Raw genomic sequence first — 23,032 nt, forward strand, 5'->3', positions numbered from 1 at the left:
ATTAACATGTCACATAGTCTCAATGTTAAACACCAGTCATGGTAATATGATGTTATTAACATGTCACACAGTCTCAATGTTAAACACCAGTCATGGTAATATCATGTTATTAACATGTCACATAGTCTCAATGTTAAACACCAGTCATGGTAATATCATGTTATTAACATGTCACATAGTCTCAATGTTAAACACCAGTCATGGTAATATCATGTTATTAACATGTCACATAGTCTCAATGTTAAACACCAGTCATGGTAATATCATGTTATTAACATGTCACACAGTCTCAATGTTAAACACCAGTCATGGTAATATCATGTTATTAACATGTCACATAGTCTCAATGTTAAACACCAGTCATGGTAATATGATGTTATTAACATGTCACATAGTCTCAATGTTAAACACCAGTCATGGTAATGTCATGTTATTAACATGTCACATAGTCTCAATGTTAAACACCAGTCATGGTAATATCATGTTATTAACATGTCACATAGTCTCAATGTTAAACACCAGTCATGGTAATATGATGTTATTAACATGTCACATAGTCTCAATGTTAAACACCAGTCATGGTAATATCATGTTATTAACATGTCACATAGTCTCAATGTTAAACACCAGTCATGGTAATATGATGTTATTAACATGTCACATAGTCTCAATGTTAAACACCAGTCATGGTAATATCATGTTATTAACATGTCACATAGTCTCAATGTTAAACACCAGTCATGGTAATATGATGTTATTAACATGTCACATAGTCTCAATGTTAAACACCAGTCATGGTAATATGATGTTATTAACATGTCACATAGTCTCAATGTTAAACACCAGTCATGGTAATATGATGTTATTAACATGTCACATAGTCTCAATGTTAAACACCAGTCATGGTAATATGATGTTATTAACATGTCACATAGTCTCAATGTTAAACACCAGTCATGGTAATATCATGTTATTAACATGTCACATAGTCTCAATGTTAAACACCAGTCATGGTAATATCATGTTATTAACATGTCACATAGTCTCAATGTTAAACACCAATCATGGTAATATCATGTTATTAACATGTCACATAGTCTCAATGTTAAACACCAGTCATGGTAATATCATGTTATTAACATGTCACATAGTCTCAATGTTAAACACCAGTCATGGTAATATGATGTTATTAACATGTCACATAGTCTCAATGTTAAACACCAGTCATGGTAATATGATGTTATTAACATGTCACATAGTCTCAATGTTAAACACCAGTCATGGTAATATCATGTTATTAACAAGCCACATAGTCTCAATGTTAAACACCAGTCATGGTAATATCATGTTATTAACATGTCACATAGTCTCAATGTTAAACACCAGTCATGGTAATATCATGTTATTAACATGTCACATAGTCTCAATGTTAAACACCAGTCATGGTAATATCATGTTATTAACATGTCACATAGTCTCAATGTTAAACACCAGTCATGGTAATATCATGTTATTAACATGTCACATAGTCTCAATGTTAAACACCAGTCATGGTAATATGATGTTATTAACATGTCACATAGTCTCAATGTTAAACACCAGTCATGGTAATATGATGTTATTAACATGTCACATAGTCTCAATGTTAAACACCAGTCATGGTAATATGATGTTATTAACATGTCACATAGTCTCAATGTTAAACACCAGTCATGGTAATATGATGTTATTAACATGTCACATAGTCTCAATGTTAAACACCAGTCATGGTAATATCATGTTATTAACATGTCACATAGTCTCAATGTTAAACACCAGTCATGGTAATATCATGTTATTAACATGTCACATAGTCTCAATGTTAAACACCAATCATGGTAATATCATGTTATTAACATGTCACATAGTCTCAATGTTAAACACCAGTCATGGTAATATCATGTTATTAACATGTCACATAGTCTCAATGTTAAACACCAGTCATGGTAATATGATGTTATTAACATGTCACATAGTCTCAATGTTAAACACCAGTCATGGTAATATGATGTTATTAACATGTCACATAGTCTCAATGTTAAACACCAGTCATGGTAATATCATGTTATTAACAAGTCACATAGTCTCAATGTTAAACACCAGTCATGGTAATATCATGTTATTAACATGTCACATAGTCTCAATGTTAAACACCAGTCATGGTAATATCATGTTATTAACATGTCACATAGTCTCAATGTTAAACACCAGTCATGGTAATATCATGTTATTAACATTACATTTACATTTAAGTCATTTAGCAGACGCTCTTATCCAGAGCGACTTACAAATTGGTGCATACACCTTATGACATCCAGTGGAACAGCCACTTTACAATAGTGCATCTAAATCTTTTTAGGGGGGGGGGGGGTGAGAAGGATTACTTACCCTATCCTAGGTATTCCTTGAAGAGGTGGGGTTTCAGGTGTCTCCGGAAGGTGGTGATTGACTCCGCTGTCCTGGCGTCGTGAGGGAGTTTGTTCCACCATTGGGGGCCAGAGCAGCGAACAGTTTTGACTGGGCTGAGCGGGAACTGTACTTCCTCAGTGGTAGGGAGGCGAGCAGGCCAGAGGTGGATGAACGCAGTGCCCTTGTTTGGGTGTAGGGCCTGATCAGAGCCTGGAGGTACTGAGGTGCCGTTCCCCTCACAGCTCCAAGCACCATGGTCTTGTAGCGGATGCGAAGCTTCAACTGGAAGCCAGTGGAGAGAGCGGAGGAGCGGGGTGACGTGAGAGAGAACTTGGGAAGGTTGAACACCAGACGGGCTGCGGCGTTCTGGATGAGTTGTAGGGGTTTAATGGCACAGGCAGGGAGCCCAGCCAACAGCGAGTTGCAGTAATCAAGACGGGAGATGACAAGTGCCTGATTAGGACCTGCGCCGCTTCCTGTGAGGCAGGGTCGTACTCTGCGGATGTTGTAGAGCATGAACCTACAGGAACGGGACACCGCCTTGATGTTAGTTGAGAACGACAGGGTGTTGTCCAGGATCACGCCAAGGTTCTTAGCGCTCTGGGAGGAGGACACAATGGAGTTGTCAACCGTGATGGCGAGATCATGGAACGGGCAGTCCTTCCCCGGGAGGAAGAGGAGCTCCGTCTTGCTGAGGTTCAGCTTGAGGTGGTGATCCATCATCCACACTGATATGTCTGCCAGACATGCAGAGATGCGATTCGCCACCTGGTCATCAGAAGGGGGAAAGGAGAAGATTAATTGTGTGTCGTCTGCATAGCAATGATAGGAGAGACCATGTGAGGTTATGACAGAGCCAAGTGACTTGGTGTATAGCGAGAATAAGAGAGGGCCTAGAACAGAGCCCTGGGGTACACCAGTGGTGAGAGCGCGTGGTGAGGAGACAGATTCTCGTCACGCCACCTGGTAGGAGCGACCTGTCAGGTAGGACGCAATCCAAGCGTGGGCTGCGCCGGAGATGCCCAACTCGGAGAGGGTGGAGAGGAGGATCTGATGGTTCACAGTATCGAAGGCAGCCGATAGGTCTAGAAGGATGAGAGCAGAGGAGAGAGAGTTAGCTTTAGCAGTGCGGAGCGCCTCCGTGATACAGAGAAGAGCAGTCTCAGTTGAATGACTAGTCTTGAAACCTGACTGATTTGGATCAAGAAGGTCATTCTGAGAGAGATAGCGGTAGAGCTGGCCAAGGACGGCACGCTCAAGAGTTTTGGAGAGAAAGAGAGAAGGATACTGGTCTGTAGTTGTTGACATCGGAGGGATCGAGTGTAGGTTTTTTTCAGAAGGGGTGCAACTCTCGCTCTCTTGAAGACGGAAGGGACGTAGCCAGCGGTCAGGGATGAGTTGATGAGCGAGGTGAGGTAAGGGAGAAGGTCTCCGGAAATGGTCTGGAGAAGAGAGGAGGGGATAGGGTCAAGCGGGCAGGTTGTTGGGCGGCCGGCCGTCACAAGACGCGAGATTTCATCTGGAGAGAGAGGGAGAAAGAGGTCAGAGCATAGGGTAGGGCAGTGTGAGCAGAACCAGCGGTGTCGTTTGACTTAGCAAACGAGGATCGGATGTCGCGACCTTCTTTTCAAAATGGTTGACGAAGTCATCTGCAGAGAGGGAGGAGGGGGGAGGATTCAGGAGGGAGGAGAAGGTGGCAAAGAGCTTCCTAGGGTTAGAGGCAGATGCTTGGAATTTAGAATGGTAGAAAGTGGCTTTAGCAGCAGAGACAGAGGAGGAAAATGTAGAGAGGAGGGAGTGAAAGGATGCCAGGTCCGCAGGGAGGCGAGTTTTCCTCCATTTCCGCTCGGCTGCCCGGAGCCCTGTTCTGTGAGCTCGCAATGAGTCGTCGAGCCACGGAGCGGGAGGGGAGGACCGAGCCGGCCTGGAGGATAGGGGACATAGAGAGTCAAAGGGAGGAGAGGAGGGTTGAGGAGGCAGAATCAGGAGATAGGTTGGAGAAAGTTTGAGCAGAGGGAAGAGATGATAGGATGGAAGAGGAGAGAGTAGCGGGGGAGAGAGAGCGAAGGTTGGGACGGCGCGATACCATCCAAGTAGGGGCAGTGTGGGAAGTGTTGGATGAGAGCGAGAGGGAAAAGGATACAAGGTAGTGGTCGGAGACTTGGAGGGGAGTTGCAATGAGGTTAGTGGAAGAACAGCATCTAGTAAAGATGAGGTCAAGCGTATTGCCTGCCTTGTGAGTAGGGGGGGAAGGTGAGAGGGTGAGGTCAAAAGAGGAGAGGAGTGGAAAGAAGGAGGCAGAGAGGAATGAGTCAAAGGTAGACGTGGGGAGGTTAAAGTCGCCCAGAACTGTGAGAGAGGTGAGCCGTCCTCAGGAAAGGAGCTTATCAAGGCATCAAGCTCATTGATGAACTCTCCAAGGGAACCTGGAGGGCGATAAATGATAAGGATGTTAAGCTTGAAAGGGCTGGTAACTGTGACAGCATGGAATTCAAAGGAGGCGATAGACAGATGGGTAAGGGGAGAAAGAGAGAAAGACCACTTGGGAGAGATGAGGATCCCGGTGCCACCACCCCGCTGACCAGAAGCTCTCGGGGTGTGCGAGAACACGTGGGCGGACGAGAGAGAGCAGTAGGAGTAGCAGTGTTATCTGTGGTGATCCATGTTTCCGTCAGTGCCAAGAAGTCGAGGGACTGGAGGGAGGCATAGGCTGAGATGAACTCTGCCTTGTTGGCCGCAGATCGGCAGTTCCAGAGGCTACCGGAGACCTGGAACTCCACGTGGGTCGTACGCGCTGGGACCACCAGATTAGGTGGCCGCGGCCACGCGGTGTGGAGCGTTTGTATGGTCTGTGCAGAGAGGAGAGAACAGGGATAGACAGACACATAGTTGACAGGCTACAGAAGAGGCTACGCTAATGCAAGGGGATTGGAATGACAAGTGGACTACACGTCTCGAATGTTCAGAAAGTTAAGCTTACGTAGCAAGAATCTTATTGACTAAAAATGATTAAAATGATACAGTACTGCTGAAGTAGGCTAGCTGGCAGTAGCTGCGTTGTTGACACTACACTAATCAAGTCGTTCCGTTGAGTGTAATAGTTTCTACAGTGCTACTATTCGGGGCTAGCTGGCTAGCTAGCAGTGTTGTTTACGTTACGTTGCGTTAAAAGAACGACAATAGCTGGCTAGCTAACCTAGGAAATCGCTCTAGACTACACAATTATCTTTGAAACAAAGACGGCTATGTAGCTAGCTATGTAGCTAGCTACGATCAAACAAATCAAACCGTTGTACTGTAATGTTAAACACCAGTCATGGTAATATCATGTTATTAACATGTCACATAGTCTCAATGTTAAACACCAGTCATGGTAATATGATGTTATTAACATGTCACACAGTCTCAATGTTAAACACCAGTCATGGTAATATCATGTTATTAACATGTCACATAGTCTCAATGTTAAACACCAGTCATGGTAATATGATGTTATTAACATGTCACACAGTCTCAATGTTAAACACCAGTCATGGTAATATCATGTTATTAACATGTCACATAGTCTCAATGTTAAACACCAGTCATGGTAATATCATGTTATTAACATGTCACATAGTCTCAATGTTAAACACCAGTCATGTTAATATCATGTTATTAACATGTCACATAGTCTCAATGTTAAACACCAGTCATGGTAATATCATGTTATTAACATGTCACATAGTCTCAATGTTAAACACCAGTCATGGTAATATGATGTTATTAACATGTCACATAGTCTCAATGTTAAACACCAGTCATGGTAATATCATGTTATTAACAAGTCACATAGTCTCAATGTTAAACACCAGTCATTGAAATATATCATGTTATTAACATGTCACATAGTCTCAATGTTAAACACCAGTCATGGTAATATCATGTTATTAACAAGCCACATAGTCTCAATGTTAAACACCAGTCATGGTAATATCATGTTATTAACATGTCACATAGTCTCAATGTTAAACACCAGTCATGGTAATATCATGTTATTAACATGTCACATAGTCTCAATGTTAAACACCAGTCATGGTAATATGATGTTATTAACATGTCACATAGTCTCAATGTTAAACACCAGTCATGGTAATATAACCAGTGATGGAAAAAGTAAAAGTAAAGATACCTTAATACTAAAGTAAAAGTTTGTCACCCAGTAAAATACTACTTCATTAAAAGTTAGTCACCCAGGAAAATACTTCTTCAGTAAAAGTCTAAAAGTTTTTGGTTTTGTACTTCAGTATCAAAAGTAAAAGTATAAATCATTTAAAATGTCTTATATTAAGCAAACCAGACAACACAATTTGTTTGTTTTTTAAATTTATGGATAGCCAGGGTCATAGTTCAACACTCAGACATACTTTACAAACGAAGCATTTGTGTTTAGTGAGTCCGCCAGATCAGAAGCAGTAGGGAAGACCAGGGATGTTCTCTTGATAAGTGCGTGAATTAGACAATTTTCCTGTCCTGCTAACCATTCAAAATGTTTGACTTGTGATTATAGCTAACTAGTGATTACTGATAATAAAATGAGTTAGTAACCTAATGATATGATCTGTCTTCGCTAGAAGTGTGCTGTGTTTGTAACACCCGGCCCATACGTCAAGACGTGTAGAGTACCCACGCTTCATTAGCCAGGTTGACGATGCTGGGAGAGAGGACAATTCTGCCCAGGCACTGCGGAACGAGGATGAGGGGGTGCACGTGTGTGTGTGTGCTTATGAGTGCGTGTCTGTGTTTCTAATTATGTGTGTGTGTGTGTTGCAGAGAGTGTGTGAGTTTCTCCCTTGGCACGCGGCCCTCCAGGTATGGTGGTGAGCTCATGCCTCGATGATACCCGTCTTACTGGCATCAGATGGTGGGTACAAGCGATGGCTCCCCCCTCCCCACCACCCAGCCCCCTCCATTAGTTCCCCATCGGGGTGGTTGTGGGGAGGGGGGAGCTGGGCATTCAGGGCGATGGATGTCGGGGAACTCTGGCTGTGACACACGCCGCAATCGGATAAATAGATTGCAGCCCGTTTGCATAATCTAAAGCGAACCGGGCCATCAATCACACGTGAGGTGTTTTGCTCCGAGCCGTTACAATAGCCACAGTGTTAAACCTCTCTGAAGACATATTGTGTTGATGATGGGGGAAGGTATTTTTCCATGCTTACTACCGTAGAGTGAATGGAAAGACTGGCACTGAAGTGTTGGATTTTATTGCCTTCCACTTGGGTTTCATTTGGAGGAGAGGTGTCATGCTCGTCGACCTCGTTAAAAGCCTAAATGAAATGGTCGTAGAGGGCATAGTGGTTAATATGGAGATGAATGGGTATTTGATAGATGGTTTTGCCCTTTGCAGTGAAATGTGTGTGTGCGTGTTTCGGTGTCTGTCGTTGTGTCTCTGTGGGTTTTTTTCTCGGTGTGTCTGTCGGTGTGTTTCAGTGTCTGTTGGTGTGTCCGTCTGTGTTTTTTTCACCGTGTCTGTCGGTGTGTTTCGGTGTCTGTCGATGTGTCTGTCTGTTTTTTTCTCGCTGTGTCTGTCGGCGTGTTTCAGTGTCTGTCGGTGTGTCCGTCTGTGTTTTTTTCACCGTGTCTGTCGGTGTGTTTCGGTGTCTGTCGGTGTGTCCGTCTGTGTTTTTTCCCCCGTGTCTGTCGGTGTGTTTCGGTGTCTGTCGATGTGTCTGTCTGTTTTTTTCTCGCTGTGTCTGTCGGCGTGTTTCGGTGTCTGTCGGCGTGTTTCGGTGTCTGCGCGCCTGTGTGTGTCGTGTCTGAATTATCTCAGATTATTCATTTTTCATGAGTGAACAGCTTTGTATTCTCTCTTAATGATCTTCCTCTCTCTCTGTCTCTGTATCACAGGTGTTATCCTGATTCCCAAGCTGCCCCATGTGGAGTTCAGCCTGGGTAAGTGTCTGTCCTTCTCTCTCTCTTCTTCTTCTTCTCTGTTCTTCTTCTTTTTCTTCTCTATGTCCTCCTCTGTCCTCTCTCTGTTCTTCCTCTTCTCTGTTCTTCTTCTCTCTCCTTCTCTCTGTTCTTCTCTCTCTGTTCTTCTTCTCTGTTTTTTTTCTTCTCGATGTCCTCCTCTGTCCTTCTCTCTGTTCTTCTTATTTTTCTTCTCTCTCTGTCTTCCTCTCTAGTCTTCTCCTCTCTGTTCTTCTTCTCCTCTCTGTTCTTCTTCTCCTCTCTGTTCTTATTCTCTGTTATTCTTGTACTTCTTCTTCTCTGTCCTTCTGTGTTGTTCTTCTTCTCTCTCTGTTCTTCTTCTCTGTCTTCTTCTCTCAGTGTTTTTCTTCTCTCTGTTCTTCTCTCTCTCTCTGTTCTTCTCTCTCTGTGATTCTCATCTTATTCCATGCCACAGGGATCCAATTTCACCATGTAGTCAGCTCAGATAGCCAGACACATCCTATTATCGGCAGGAGGCCACTATGAGACAGGTCAAACACACACACACACACACACACACACACACACACGCACACGCACACGCACACACACAGACAGACATTAATCAACCAGCCGATAGATCAAAGACTAGACTCACTTCTTCCTGACTGTCTCACAGTAGAGGGGTTCTGGTTCTTCTTCCCGATGGTCTCACAGTAGAGGGGTTCTGGTTCTTCTTCCTGACTGTCTCACAGTAGAGGGGTTCTGGTTCTTCTTCCTGATGGTCTCACAGTAGAGGGGTTCTGGTTCTTCTTCCTGATGGTCTCACAGTAGAGGGGTTCTGGTTCTTCTTCCTGACTGTCTCACAGTAGAGGGGTTCTGGTTCTTCTTCCTGACTGTCTCACAGTAGAGTGGTTCTGGTTCTTCTCCCTGACTGTCTTACAGTAGAGGGGTTCTGGTTCTTCTTCCTGACTGTCTTACAGTAGAGGGGTTCTGGTTCTTATTCCTGACTGTCTCACAGTAGAGTGGTTCTGGTTCTTCTTCCTGACTGTCTCACAGTAGAGTGGTTCTGGTTCTTCTCCCTGACTGTCTTACAGTAGAGGGGTTCTGGTTCTTCTTCCTGACTGTCTCACAGTAGAGAGGTTCTGGTTCTTATTCCTGACTGTCTCACAGTAGAGTGGTTCTGGTTCTTCTTCCTGACTGTCTCACAGTAGAGGGGTTCTGGTTCTTCTTCCTGACTGTCTCACAGTAGAGTGGTTCTGGTTCTTCTCCCTGACTGTCTTACAGTAGAGTGGTTCTGGTTCTTCTTCCTGACTGTCTCACAGTAGAGTGGTTCTGGTTCTTCTCCCTGACTGTCTTACAGTAGAGGGGTTCTGGTTCTTATTCCTGACTGTCTCACAGTAGAGTGGTTCTGGTTCTTCTTCCTGACTGTCTCACAGTAGAGTGGTTCTGGTTCTTCTCCCTGACTGTCTCACAGTAGAGTGGTTCTGGTTCTTCTCCCTGACTGTCTTACAGTAGAGGGGTTCTGGTTCTTCTTCCTGACTGTCTCACAGTAGAGGGGTTCTGGTTCTTATTCCTGACTGTCTCACAGTAGAGTGGTTCTGGTTCTTATTCCTGACTGTCTCACAGTAGAGGGGTTCTGGTTCTTCTTCCTGACTGTCTCACAGTAGAGGGGTTCTGGTTCTTCTTCCTGACTGTCTCACAGTAGAGGGGTTCTGGTTCTTCTTCCTGACTGTCTCACAGTAGAGGGGTTCTGGTTCTTCTTCCTGACTGTCTCACAGTAGAGGGGTTCTGGTTCTTCTTCCTGACGGTCTCACAGTAGAGGGGTTCTGGTTCTTCTTCCTGACGGTCTCACAGTAGAGGGGTTCTGGTTCTTCTTCCTGACGGTCTCACAGTAGAGGGGTTCTGGTTCTTCTTCCTGACGGTCTCACAGTAGGGGGTTCTGGTTCTTCTTCCTGACGGTCTCACAGTAGAGGGGTTCTTGTTCTTCTTCCTTTTCGACTGTTAGAGATGGTATCATGTATATTTTATACTTCTGCAATGGGAGAGTTCTATTTTTGGTCGATGCATTGTTGCCCATGACAAGTTTCACTGTGTCGATGTCTGACAGGGTGGGTTATGTGAATCTTAGCTGCAGTGCTCTGAGTAGGGGGAAGAGGTTCATTGGCTTGGGAGGTGGGGGGGAGAGGTGAGCCATAATTTATCATCTTGACCACCACCCAGGTATTGGAAAATGTGTTATCAGTAAAGCCAGTGTATTTTCCTGACCAGGTGATATAACCAGGTAAAACTGGGGTTCAGAGTTTTTCCTGGTCAGGTCTTTTGTCCAGAACAACTCCTGGCCCTAGTTATTGGGTCTGAGTGTGTAACTCTAACTCAGTCAAGTCATCATTTAAATGAAAATGTGTCTCTGCTCATCACAAAGATATTGTTTTCATTAATTTAATCTGTTATAGAGATAATAAAACACCATATTAATACACATCACTGTTGTAGATTTAAAACAACAACATATGGACATGTTTTCCTTTCAACACTCTGGACATTTCTGTCTACCCACAATGCCTGCTGAGCAGACCAGCAATGTGCAGCAGGAGAGCAGCTGGCCAGTCAGATTGCAATTTGAGTGCTGGTGCACACATACAGGGACTTCCAGCTCGGTTTCATTTCTAGACATATTATCTGCAGTTAAGGACCGTGTGTGTGTGTGTGAGTGTTACAGACCTCCAAGGAATGGGTGAGGCATTACACTATTAGTGTGTGTGTGTGTGTGTGTGTGTGTGTGTGTGTGTGTGTGTGTGTGTGTGTGTGTGTGTGTGTGTGTGTGTGTGTGTGTGTGTGTGTGTGTGTGTGTGTGTGTGTGTGTGTGTGTGTGTGGAGGGGGAGTATCGTCCCATGGCAGGAGACTCTCTCAGACAGTTGGCTCTCACTCATTCCCTTGACCCTCATCATATTTACACACACACACACACACAGTGTACAAACAAATATATGGTCACCTTTGTTAACCATTGTACTGCATAACACATTTAATTTAAGTGACAATAGAATTGACTGGAGTAGAGCTGAATAAATATGCACTGTGAGTCTTCGTGTCGTGATGCAATGCTTCTCCAGAGGTTGTGAAGTGGCCTCTGTTCTAATGTAAATGTTCTGGAACAATGGAGTCAATCTGCTGGACAGCTGCAGAGGAAAGGGTGACATGTTTGTATAATTGCAGGGGTTGTGTGTCGTGTGTGTGTGTGTGAGTGTGTGCGCATGCAAGCGTATGCGTATCACTCTCTCTGTGTGTGTGTGTGTGTGTGTGTGTGTGTGTGTGTGTGTGTGTGTGTGTGTGTGTGTGTGTGTGTGTGTGTGTGTGTGTGTGTGTGTGTGTGTGTGTGTGTGTGTGTGTGTGTGTGTGTCGGCCTACCATGTCAGCGAGACCTAGTCCTTAAATTACATGTGTATTTTATTCAATTGCCATTCACCATTTTGACTGAAAGGGCTTTTGTTGCTCAGGGAAAACATGATTATCTGGAAGCTCTTAGCTTGAGGTACATGTGTTTTTATTGATAGAGGCTGGCAGTTCTTTTATTCATGCCTTCCATTTCTCTCTCGCTTGATTGATACATGAAATGATATTGCCAGAAGTACCAGGAATACATCCATTGAAAGCTGCAAAGAAAAGGAGTATCTTGGTAATCCTTGAAAGCTGAGGGCTCTTCGCCTACCTGGGGTTCAAGCTACAGTATATTCTTGGAGCATAAAATGATAATAACAAAAACAGCCACCCTGTTTTAGTACACAGCTGAGTGAAGTGGTTAGGAAAATGTAATCCCTCTCAAATGCATAGACATCCCTCTAGATCCAAGGACTGGCAGTGTGAGAGAGATTCACAGACCCCAGACTGCACCTTTAAGGGCAAGCCATTGAGCTGAAGGGCAGTTTGGCTGAATAAAGCTTTGCCAGTAAGCGTTGAGTACATTTCATAACGGGATGAGATGATTCTAGGTTCGGTCTCGGCAAATAAAAAATCAATGGCTTGGCAATGATGTCGATGGTTCAGCAGGTCTCGTATCACAACAAGCTAATCACCCGTGACAAATAAAACAATGATTCCAGCCAAAATGATTTCTTTCTGGCCCTTATTATCAATTACCATCAGAGTGGGTGATTTAGAGAAAACGGTACGAATAAATTGTTCTTTGTGCGTTCTACTCCATCCGGCTGGAATGTCTTCTCACTTTAACCGTATGAAGAGAAGGTTTCTGACAAGCTGACATGCTCGTCTTCTGTAAAGGAAATGACTGAAGACAGTTGATGTACAGCTCAGGATCGTAAGGGGATAGGTGGGGACGAGCCGAGAGAATACGCTGTGCATCTGTGATCAAGGACTCTCTGAGGAGACGGATAGAGGTGAAAGAAAGAGGGAACTGAGTGAAAGAGGTGCCTGCCACATTCTTTCCACATCATCTATGCCCTATGACGTTGCTCATTTAGCTCTGCCTTCCCTCGTAGGATGATATACAGTGAGTGTCGAAGACATTAGGGACCCCCCCCCCCCTTTGCCCTCAGAAGAGCCTCAATTCGTCAGGGCATGGACTCTACAAGGTGTTGAAAGCGTTCCACAGTGATTCTGTACCAGGTTGACTCCAATGCTTCCCACATTTGTGTCAAGTTGACTGGATGTCCTTTAGGTGGTGGACCATTCTCGATACACATGGGAAACAGTTAAACATGAAACCCAGCAGCGTTGCAGTTCTTGACACACTCAAACTGGTGCGCCTGGCACCAACTACCATACCCCTTTCAAAGGCAGGTAAATCTGTTGTCGTCACCCTCTGAATGGCACAGCATCCAGGTCTCAATCGTCTCAAGCCTTAAAAATCCTCCTTTGACCTGTATCCTCCCCTTCATCTACACTGATTGAGGTGGATTTAACAAGTGACTTCAATAAGGGATCATAGCTTTCACCTGGATTCTATGTCATGGAAAGAGCAGGTGTTCCTAATGCTTTGTACACTCAGTGTATATTCTGATGGATCTGCGCAGGGTAGATTCTAACGTGCACTGCCCTATGTTAGCCTCTTTTCCTAGAGGGTGTTTGTGTTTTTAACACTTGACACATCAGCCATGTCCACATGTGTGCTGAAGTTTGTATGCGATCTGCGTTTTAGATAACAACAGTCATCACTCGTAATCGCCTCTTTTTTTAGTACTATGCATATGATGTTTTCAAAGTAACGACCAAGGTGGGAGGATATCCTTTCAATATCCAACCACAGATATCAACAAAAAAGGCTACCAACTATTCTGTTTGTTATCTTAGCACAATCAAATAGGAACTCTGCATACTTTGAATGCAAAAGGGAAGAGTCTTGAGAGATTTACAATAACCTAATATTTAACCTCATAACGATCTTTGTACAAATATAGCTTAGAATGCTAAAAAGTAGTCCCTCTCAGTTACCCAAAACGCTTCTGCACACCTCGGATTCTTCAGCAGCAGAACCATTAGCGTTATTTCCACTTGTTGCCTAGTAACTCTGGAGGAATGATTCGGTGTCAAACGGTGTGCCCGGCTATGCACTCCAAACTAATCACGCATTAGGCTTTTTATTCATTCATTTGACCACACATTCAGCTTGAAGTGATGCATGTATGTCAACATCATACCTACAGCGTGTCTGAACAGTACTGTCAACACATTGAGGTGGACTGAGTTCACATGATGTATTACCGTTATAATTGTTTGTCACTATTCCATAGACTTTGTTGGACCTAAACACTACAGGCATTGTGGAACTAAGACCTACATAGACATTCATAGTATGAATCTGCATACGGACACCATGGCCTTTAGTTGTACTGTAGCCTGATTGGTTGAAGTCTCCGTGCCTAATCTCCCTGTGGACTTTGTTTGACCGCTACAGTCTCTCAGGCAGTCATGGTGTGTGGAAGGACAAGTTTCTCTTTAAAGGTCTAAACAGTGGGATGATTCTGCATAAAACACCCTCCTGGTCAGTGTCTGATTGGTTGAAGCCTGTAGCCTCCGAACATCAGAATTCCCAATGGCCCTGTGCCACTACAGGAAGGAAGGAATTTCTCTCTCAGTGGCCTCCAGGGGGAAGTCTCCGTGGAGAGGGGCTGCCGCTGCGTCAGGATGCCCAGCTTGGCAGCTCCTCCTCTGGGTACCGTGTTCTGGGGTTTAGGCAGGGTCCACCCAGCTAAAATGAGACTCACACCCCAGGGGAGTGGAGGAGATGAAGGGGAGAGGAGGAGAGGAAGGGAGGGGTTGAAGGGGGGTTTCAAAACCTTCCCAACACACTCTGTCAACTACCAATTAAAGCTTGATTAATCGGCTTCCCTCATTAGCTGTCGCTCGGCACACAAATTAGGTGCGGCTGTCGTTTGATAATGCCAACGTCGGAAAACAATGTTTCAAACGCCAGTGTCGTGTCCTTCATTTCTCATTCAGGTAACCTGTGTGTTACCTCTGAGCTATACACAGAGGGGAAATAACCACTTCACACACACAGAGGGGGCATTTCAAAACCCCTTACTGTGCTTTTTAAGTTTTTCTTTTTAACTTTGCAAATGTGGATCAAGCTTTACTCTGATCACTAGTGTTGATGATCATGGCCATATTATAATGAGTGTAAGCGAGGTGCAGGAGGCCATTTTAACTACAGTACAGTAGATCTCTTCATGTACTTCTGTCTAGTAATGTTCTGAGAGAAACACACTTCTAACAAGTTGAAGGTAGCCTCTATTTTGGAAATGACCTCGGCTAGATCTTAGAGAACGGCTTCCTATTCCCTACAAAGTGCTCTACTTTGTTTGCTATATAGGGAATAGGGTGCCATTTTGGATGTACCCTGGATGTTGGAACAACGGATACACACATTCAACGTTTCAGAAGAGTGGAGCCCCATAGTATATTTGGATGTAATTGGCGCAGGATGCAGTTGCTCCGGCCAAATGATACGCCAAGCCACCGGGCGTTCATTTCTTCTCCGCAATAAGTCTGGATCGGAGTACCTCCCCGACGATTTCTAGAACGTAAACACATTCTAACCGTTCTGACTGGTCCAGAAACTGATGAGTTGAGCCAGAACACATGTGGGCTTTGATATTTTGATTGGTTAGAGATTATCCAATCACTGAAGACTTTGTTTTCTACAACACCCCGCATTTTGACATCCCCACAAATGACTTCAATGATGGCAGTTTCAGACTGAAGTATGTGGCGAACATAGAGCCGTTTGGGTCACCAGGCAACCGGTGTATAACTCCCTGTACTGTAGCTCCTTTAACAAAGGCCCAATCATCATTTCAACTCAGCATGGATACAGGATAAAGGAAGGGAAGTGGCCAATTTGTTTCCCAGAAAAAGAACCACCAATTTGAAGGCAAACTCTCTTCAGCATGGATGCAAACAGTCAACATCTGTTTCTGTATGTCAATCTGACATGGTGGAAACACACTTCAAAGATTTACTGGAGCCGTTTCTTCTGTTAAGACACTCAATCAGCATCGATTTAAGTAAGTCCAAAGCCAGGTGAGACGTGTGCAATTTTATTTATAATTTGTATAGAGCAGGGGTCTCTAATCCTTTTCTAGCATGAGAGCTACTTTAAAAAAAATGAAACGTTGCGAGCGACTCATTTTTTTCTAGCTTTCAGATAAGCACATTCTTTTCTTCCCGGGTCCTTAGTGTACAAGAGAAAGTCGTTTTCTGTCAATATATCTAGTAATATGATGGTTGATTAACAACTCTAAGGCGGGCCATATAAAATCTGTGATTATTTTCCAAATTCTGTTTAATATTTTCTCAAATGATGTTTTCTCAGTTTTATTTGGGGGGTCACTGAACAAGTGTTCATAGATAAACAACGAAATTGGATGTTATGAGTCCATGTCAATTGCTAAAATCAGCATTTGACAAAACAAATGTATGTTTGGAAGAAAGCTAATAAATAGATTTTTGAGTGTAATTCCCCTTTAATTTAACTGTCCCTTTAATTGCACAGGAACGTGTCGATCGAGCTTAATGCGATGGTTCTCTACTGCTGCTGTTCATTTCATGGCAAATAATAAATAATAGATACAAATTATATACTCACTCATGGTATACTTTTTCCAGGTAAGCCACCTTTGCAGTTAACATTTCATGGACAAGGGTTTTGGGGAAAGTATTTCTGTCAACTCACAAGATGGTTATCACATCAAGTGGAGTGATAGACAAACGCGCGCCACACAGACAGACAGTATTGCTGGAAATGAATTGGCAGATGTTGTGTTAGGATTGGCTTTTTAAGCCAATCGTGGCTAACCATGGGTGGAATAATGTCAATGTTGTGTTGATTAGTTAGTAGCTGGGAGCTTGCGGTGTCGCATACTTGTGAGATTAGTTTATGACAGTTTGCAATGGAACACATGAAAAATTGTGCATACTTTCGGGAATTATTTGCCGAGCTACTCATAGGTGGGCTGTGAGCTACGAGCTAGCGGTCAACCTGTTGGAGACCGCTGGTATAGATTATCATTCGCTAGTCAGCTATTTATTTGGTGGATTTAACAGAATCAACATCTGTCCATTAATTCGACATCTTTCACTAGTCTAACATCATATGGTTGTCATTTTCTCTGTTTAATTGACATTTCAGATGTATAGACTCTCTCCACAACATGAATTGCCATTCTAGTAATATATCAGGCATTATATTTTCCACAGACCTGATGGTGAACACTGAACAGGTGTGAAAATGGCTGTGGCTGATGCAAATAATGTTGTCAAATTAATTGAAGCGCTGATATAATTATCGTGATTAATAATCCTCATCTGGAGAGTGGTGTATTTGTCTCCCATAGCAACCCCCACTGTCTCCCTTTCTCTCTCCATTTGCCCTTCTAATGGAATTTAGATTCCCTGTAAGGTCACAGAGGCGATATTTTTAAACAAATTCCCTGTGAATTTGTCTCGAAAAGTGTCAATGTATTCACATTTTTCCTCTTGCTCTTTCTTTCTTTCCCTCTCTTTTCTGTTTCTTTGTCTCTTTCGCTCCATATCTCCCTCTTTTTCTCTCAATCTCTCTCTCCCTTTCCATCTTTCTTCCCATCTCCACCTCTCTACCTCTCTATCTAAAATGTTACGGACCTCATAAAGTCAGCAGTTGAGTTTAATGCCTGTGGCTTTGGTCCTATCACTCTGTGAAGCGATGCGGTTAGAGATGTCCACTGTCACATGTCAATCCTCAGTAGAGTGTGATATTAGGTGAGATCCCAGGACCTGTCAGAGATCCTCTGAGCCTTTGAACTGAGAGAGAGGATCAAACACTGTTGAGCAACTCCCCAGTTCTATACCACACTTCCAATCAAACTGTATTAGTCACAATGCAATAGGTGTAGACCTTACAGTGAAATGCTTACTTACGAGCCCCAATTCAACAATGCAGTTTAAAAAAAATACAGATAAGAATTAAAAGTAACAAGTAATTAAAGAGCAGCAGTAAAATAACAATAGCGAGACTATATACAGGGGGATACCGATACAGAGTCAATGTGCGGGGGCACTGGTTAGTTGAGGTAATATGTACATAGTGGTAGAGTTATTAAAGTGACTATGCATAGATGATGACAACAGATAGCAGCGGTGTAAAAGAGGGGGGATGCAAATAGTCACGGTAGCCATTTAAATGAGATGTTCAGGAGTCTTATGGCTTGTGGGTAGAAGCTGTTTAGAAGCCTCTTGGACCCTAGACTTGGCGCTCCAGTAACACTTGCCATGCGGTAGCAGAGAGAACAGTCTAGGACTTGGGTGGCTGGAGTCTTTGACAATTGGATGTGCTGCTATGATTGTGGGAGAGATGGAGAAAGAGAGAGACATGGAGCAAGAGAGAGGAAGCAAGAGAAAAGCGCGAGAGAGAGAGAAATTATGAAACGTAGGGTAAAGCTGAGGAACAGAGGGAGTGGATCTTCTATGGCCCCTGGGGAAATAGAAGTGTGTGTGTTTCTGTGCGCGATTGCGCGCACGTCTGTTCTTCTGCCTCCTCCGTTCTAACGCGGCTTTCTTCAGCCCTGTGTGGCTCCAGCACTTTAATGTAACTCCAACATATCTAATATTAAGATCTGGGTTGTTGGTGAACGTCACGATGTAGAATCCATCCGATGGAATAGCACCAGATAGATGGCACCGCATCGTAGTTTGCTGTGTTGATTTGTTCTGCCTGGCGCTGGAGCCTTTCCTCCGTGACAACAGGTTAGACATGGTGGAGGCATCTCCCTATAGCTCTGATTTTAGATGGATACACATTCTGGAACAGTAGTTTTCATGTTATGTTCTAGAAACTAACCCTGATGGCAGATGCTTTGTGGCCTCCTGGAGCAACCAGGAGGCCACAAGGTCGAAAGGCTACTCTATGATGTTTTTTTTGTGGGCTGACACACATGTGTACTGACACACACACTTGCTTGCAAGCACGCATATACACACACACTCACACCTCACGCTGTTTCTAGCCCACGGTGATGAAGGAAATGTATTAGCCCAGGGGAATCCAATACCGGAACGTTGACTGTCTGCTCCAGTCTGGTGACAACATTACTAAGAGGATGTGTTGTCCCTGTCACCCCATACCATATGTCACACTGTCTGTTACCTCAACGACAGTCACTATGTCACTACGGATCCACAAGGACTGTTAGTCACACGGCCCTGTCTCAAACTGTGGTTCAATCCATCTATTTAACTGGCTCCTTTACCTCACTTCGTAGTGGCCCATGACTGCTGCGTTGTTGTGTCTGTCTGTCTACATGCCACTGTCAGTGTTGTAGTAGAGGAGGATACTCATAATGGAATGTAAAAATCAACTGTTATCTGTACACTTGTCTGTCTGCCAAAGGTCAAAATCATCATTTAAAATAATAACGCCGTTGACAGTACATTTGAAAGGTTGTTCGTCATTCAAATAATGATCAGACTAAAAGCTAAGTTATTATTTCAGTTTACAACCATACAATTTACTCACCCCAAACCCCAGGGAGTCACAGAAAAACACCATGTTTTCAGATAAAAGTCTTGGCTATTTTAGGATGATAAATTAGCGATGATTGTGGCCATTGCATCGGAGCAGAAAGTAATTTGCTTTAATGCTGAAGGACTTTAATCCAGATCGAGCCAGCCAATTAGCCTAACGGGCTGCATTACATCTGCCGTGGTCAGACCTCTTAGTATTTTCATGACTCACCCACTCCCTCTCTTTCTTTCCTTCTATCACTTCACTCAATTATTTTCTCCTTATATTCCTCTATTCCCGTTATCTCTCTCTAACTCTCTGTTCCTTTCCTTACCTCTCTCTCTCGACCTGTTCTCTCTCTCTCTCTCTCTACTCTCTTGCCCTCGACCTGTTCGCCCTTTCTCTCGCTCTCTCCTGTCTGTCTCTATTTTTCTCGCTCTCGGTCTCTCTCTCCATTTGGACACCATTTGTGTCATAAAGAAGAGGCTCTTTGAGAGTATCATGGTACCTAGAGTGTTGTTAGTAAGTTCCATACAGCAGGCTGCTATTCTGCTATTCCATCCACTCTTTTGATCTAATAAAAAGCATTCAGGAAATATTTGTGTCCATTTCACTGACTGGGCAAAGAGACACCAACAACCTAAAGAGGAAATGGAATTAAATTGTGTTATTTAGGCTTATTTCTGATGTCACACGGTTTGAATGGGGTCATCGATTGAATGATAAATCATATTCTTTTTTTCTACCTCTTTTTTTCTCCCCAATTTTGTATTTTCCCAATTGGTAGTTACAGTCTTGTCTCATCTCTGCAACTACTGAACGGACTCGGGAGAGGTGAAGGCCGAGAGCCGTGTGTCCTCCGAAACACAACCTAGCCAAGCCGCACTGCCTCTTGACCCAATGCCCACCAATGTGTCGGGGGAAATACTGTACACCTGGCAACCGTGTCAGCATGTACTGCGCCCGGCCCGCCACAGGAGTTGCTAGTGTGCGATGGGACAAGGACATCCATGACGGCAAAACTCTTCCCTAACCCGGGACGACGCTGGGCCAATTGTGCACCGCCCCATGGGTCTCCCAGTCGCGGCCGGCTGGACTCGAACCCAGCTACCATTGCGATGACGTGGGGTATCAGTCTACTTAGTGACACCCAGAGAACATTGGCGTCGGAGCTCTTATTGTGGGACTCTGAAACAACTGTGAATTGAGCCACATTTGTCAACCTATGTGTATTGAACACTATTCCCAAGGAAAAACAATACTGTGTGGATGTTTAGGAGTCTGATAATGCTGAGGAGAACGTTGGGAAAAAATATATTTGGTATTGAGTAAACTGATACCCCATTTCATTGATTCCCAATCCTTAGGTAAAGATGTACAGTGCAAAATGAATGTCAATACACACAATAGGCTGACTGGGGGAGGGAATTTCACACATTCACAGTCTGTCACAGTCACAGTCTGTCACAGTTACAGTTACAGTTACAGTCACAGTCTGTCATAGTCACAGTCTGTAAGAATAATGAAAATGACAGTTTTTACTGGTCATTGTTTTCAGGCTGGTTGTATTTGTGCTAGCTAGGTACTAAGCTAAAGCTAGCTGGCTACCCCAGATTATGCGGTCAAACAAATAATGCTTTATTACCAACGCAGTATTGTAAACACATCGTTTGTGGCCGGTGTTTGCTTGTTTGCAGACTTTTTTTGTACAGCTTTGACAGTGCTACTGATAGTAGTGGTGTCGCTTAGCTTGCACGTGTAAATTCAGAACACGCAACATTCTATAATAGAACTGTTATTTGACGTTTCAAATTAAAAGCTTATTTAACTTGTCAAACAGTGTTATTTGACGTGTCTTTTTTGACATGCAAAGACCCAAACGGCGTTCCATAGTATGTCGTGACGCTAATAGCAGTGAAGCTATTACTGCTGTAAGGCAACATCTGAAAAATAGCTCACTTGGTAGTGTGTACCGGTGCTCGACTAGTCGCGATAGCCAACGACAGAGAACGGTTGATTGTCAAGGGCAATAAATTCCATTATCTTGGCATTAATGGATTTCGCCTTTGAGTTGTCTCGCTGAAATGTTCTTACTCTTTCAAATGACTGCTCGATTCACACAGCAGACATTGTGGGCAAGGTTAGGAATGCTGTGTTTTAACGTGGCGTCATTACGTCATGTGTGTACGTTATATACTGTACGTGGGCACATCAGCTTTGACATCAGTGTTGCCCATCGGTGTTAAACTAGACATCGGGCTGATACCGTTGTTGCCATTTTTTTATCTAATATCGGCCGATACCGATATATCGTGCATCCCTAAATGAGACCCTGTTGATATTTCACTTTGAATTTGACCGTGTGTTAATTAAACGATGTGTTGCACTTCCAACAACGTGAATGCTTCAACCAGCGCTACATTGCTCTGACATCCCATTTCTCAGCAGAGCGGCTCGGCTAAATGCTAAAACACTGTTTTATTTATGACAAAACCGCTTGAATCTCGACTTTGTTTGTGTTGGTTTGCGTTTGTAAACAAGTCAAGGTGACTACTCTCACTTTGACAAGACAATCAGCATTCTAATGCTGTAGGTAGGAAAATGGCTGGTACTGGCTGCAATTTACATACATTTACTGAGCCTGTACATAGTCAAGGTTTCTATAAGGTTTTGATCAGTACTGTCGATTTAGGGCCAGATAGCACTGCATTTTGCTTTGTGCTTGTGCTTGTTTCCCAATAAGCAATGTAGTTTTGTTTTGACTGTGTTGTAATTTGTTTTATTCTGATTTGATTGGATGTTCTGGTCCTGAGGCTTCCGTGTGTTAGTAGAACAGGTTAGGGAACTCAGCCCCAGGACCAGCTGGAGGAGGGGACTCTTTTCTTTGCTCAGCTCTTGGCATTGCAGGGCTTGGTAATGACATGAGAGGGGGTCACTGTATTTTAGATGTTTCCAAAGCTTAATTACTCATTTTTTATTTTTTTTTATTTGATTTTCTACCTTTATGTAACTAGGCAAGTCAGTTAAGAACAAATTTTTATTTTCAATGACGGCCTAGGAACAGTGGGTTAACTGCCTGTTCAGGGGCAGAACGACAGATTTGTACCTTGTCAGCTCGGGGATATGAACTTCCAACCTTTCGGATACTAGTCCAACGCTCTAACCACTAGGCTACCCTGCCGCCCAAATTACTATTATTAGTTGATATTGGCCTAATTCTGCCCTGCATGCGTTGTTTATAGTTTTCCTCTGGACATGTAGGAGAATCTTCCAGAACTCTGCATGCAGGGTTTCAATGGGGTGTTTGTCCCATTTGATGAAATCTTGTTTTGCAAGTGGACCCCACACCTCACTGCCATGAAGTGCAATTGGTTCAATGACACATTCAATTAGTTTTAGCCAAATTTTATTTTTTTAATGGTGTAGAATGGACTGCGTGCTTTCTCTCTGTTATTATTATTCATTCACTGCCTCATTAAGGTGTCCAGTTGAGCTTATTTTTAAACCTAAGTAATTGAAGTGTGTGCAGTACTCTATATATTTTGTACCAATTGAGAACTTTGGTCTAATTCCTTGAGATCTGGATCTTCTCTCGAAAATCATTATTTTAGTCTTTTTGGGGTTTAATGCCAGGGCCCAGGTCTGGCAATACTGCTCTAGCAGGTCCA

General features: G+C 43.5%; 1 protein-coding gene across 4 annotated transcripts in view; it reads left to right on the forward strand.

Annotated features, from left to right (window-relative positions):
* The window catches only part of LOC118373765 (type II inositol 3,4-bisphosphate 4-phosphatase), a 263,035-nt gene that overhangs the window by 21,337 nt on the left and 218,666 nt on the right, over window positions 1-23,032 (forward strand). For all 4 annotated transcript variants that reach the window (XR_008086480.1, XR_008086479.1, XM_052486795.1 and 1 more), the window contains exon 2: window positions 8,341-8,385. Coding sequence is in view for 2 of the 4 variants with exons in the window: in XM_052486795.1 (XP_052342755.1) it covers window positions 8,341-8,385 (45 nt within the window). In the remaining 2 variants the exon portion in view is untranslated. The remainder of the gene's footprint in view (window positions 1-8,340; window positions 8,386-23,032) is intronic.

The sequence above is a fragment of the Oncorhynchus keta genome, chromosome 29 (assembly GCF_023373465.1).
Source record: "Oncorhynchus keta strain PuntledgeMale-10-30-2019 chromosome 29, Oket_V2, whole genome shotgun sequence".
NCBI lineage: Eukaryota > Metazoa > Chordata > Actinopteri > Salmoniformes > Salmonidae > Oncorhynchus > Oncorhynchus keta.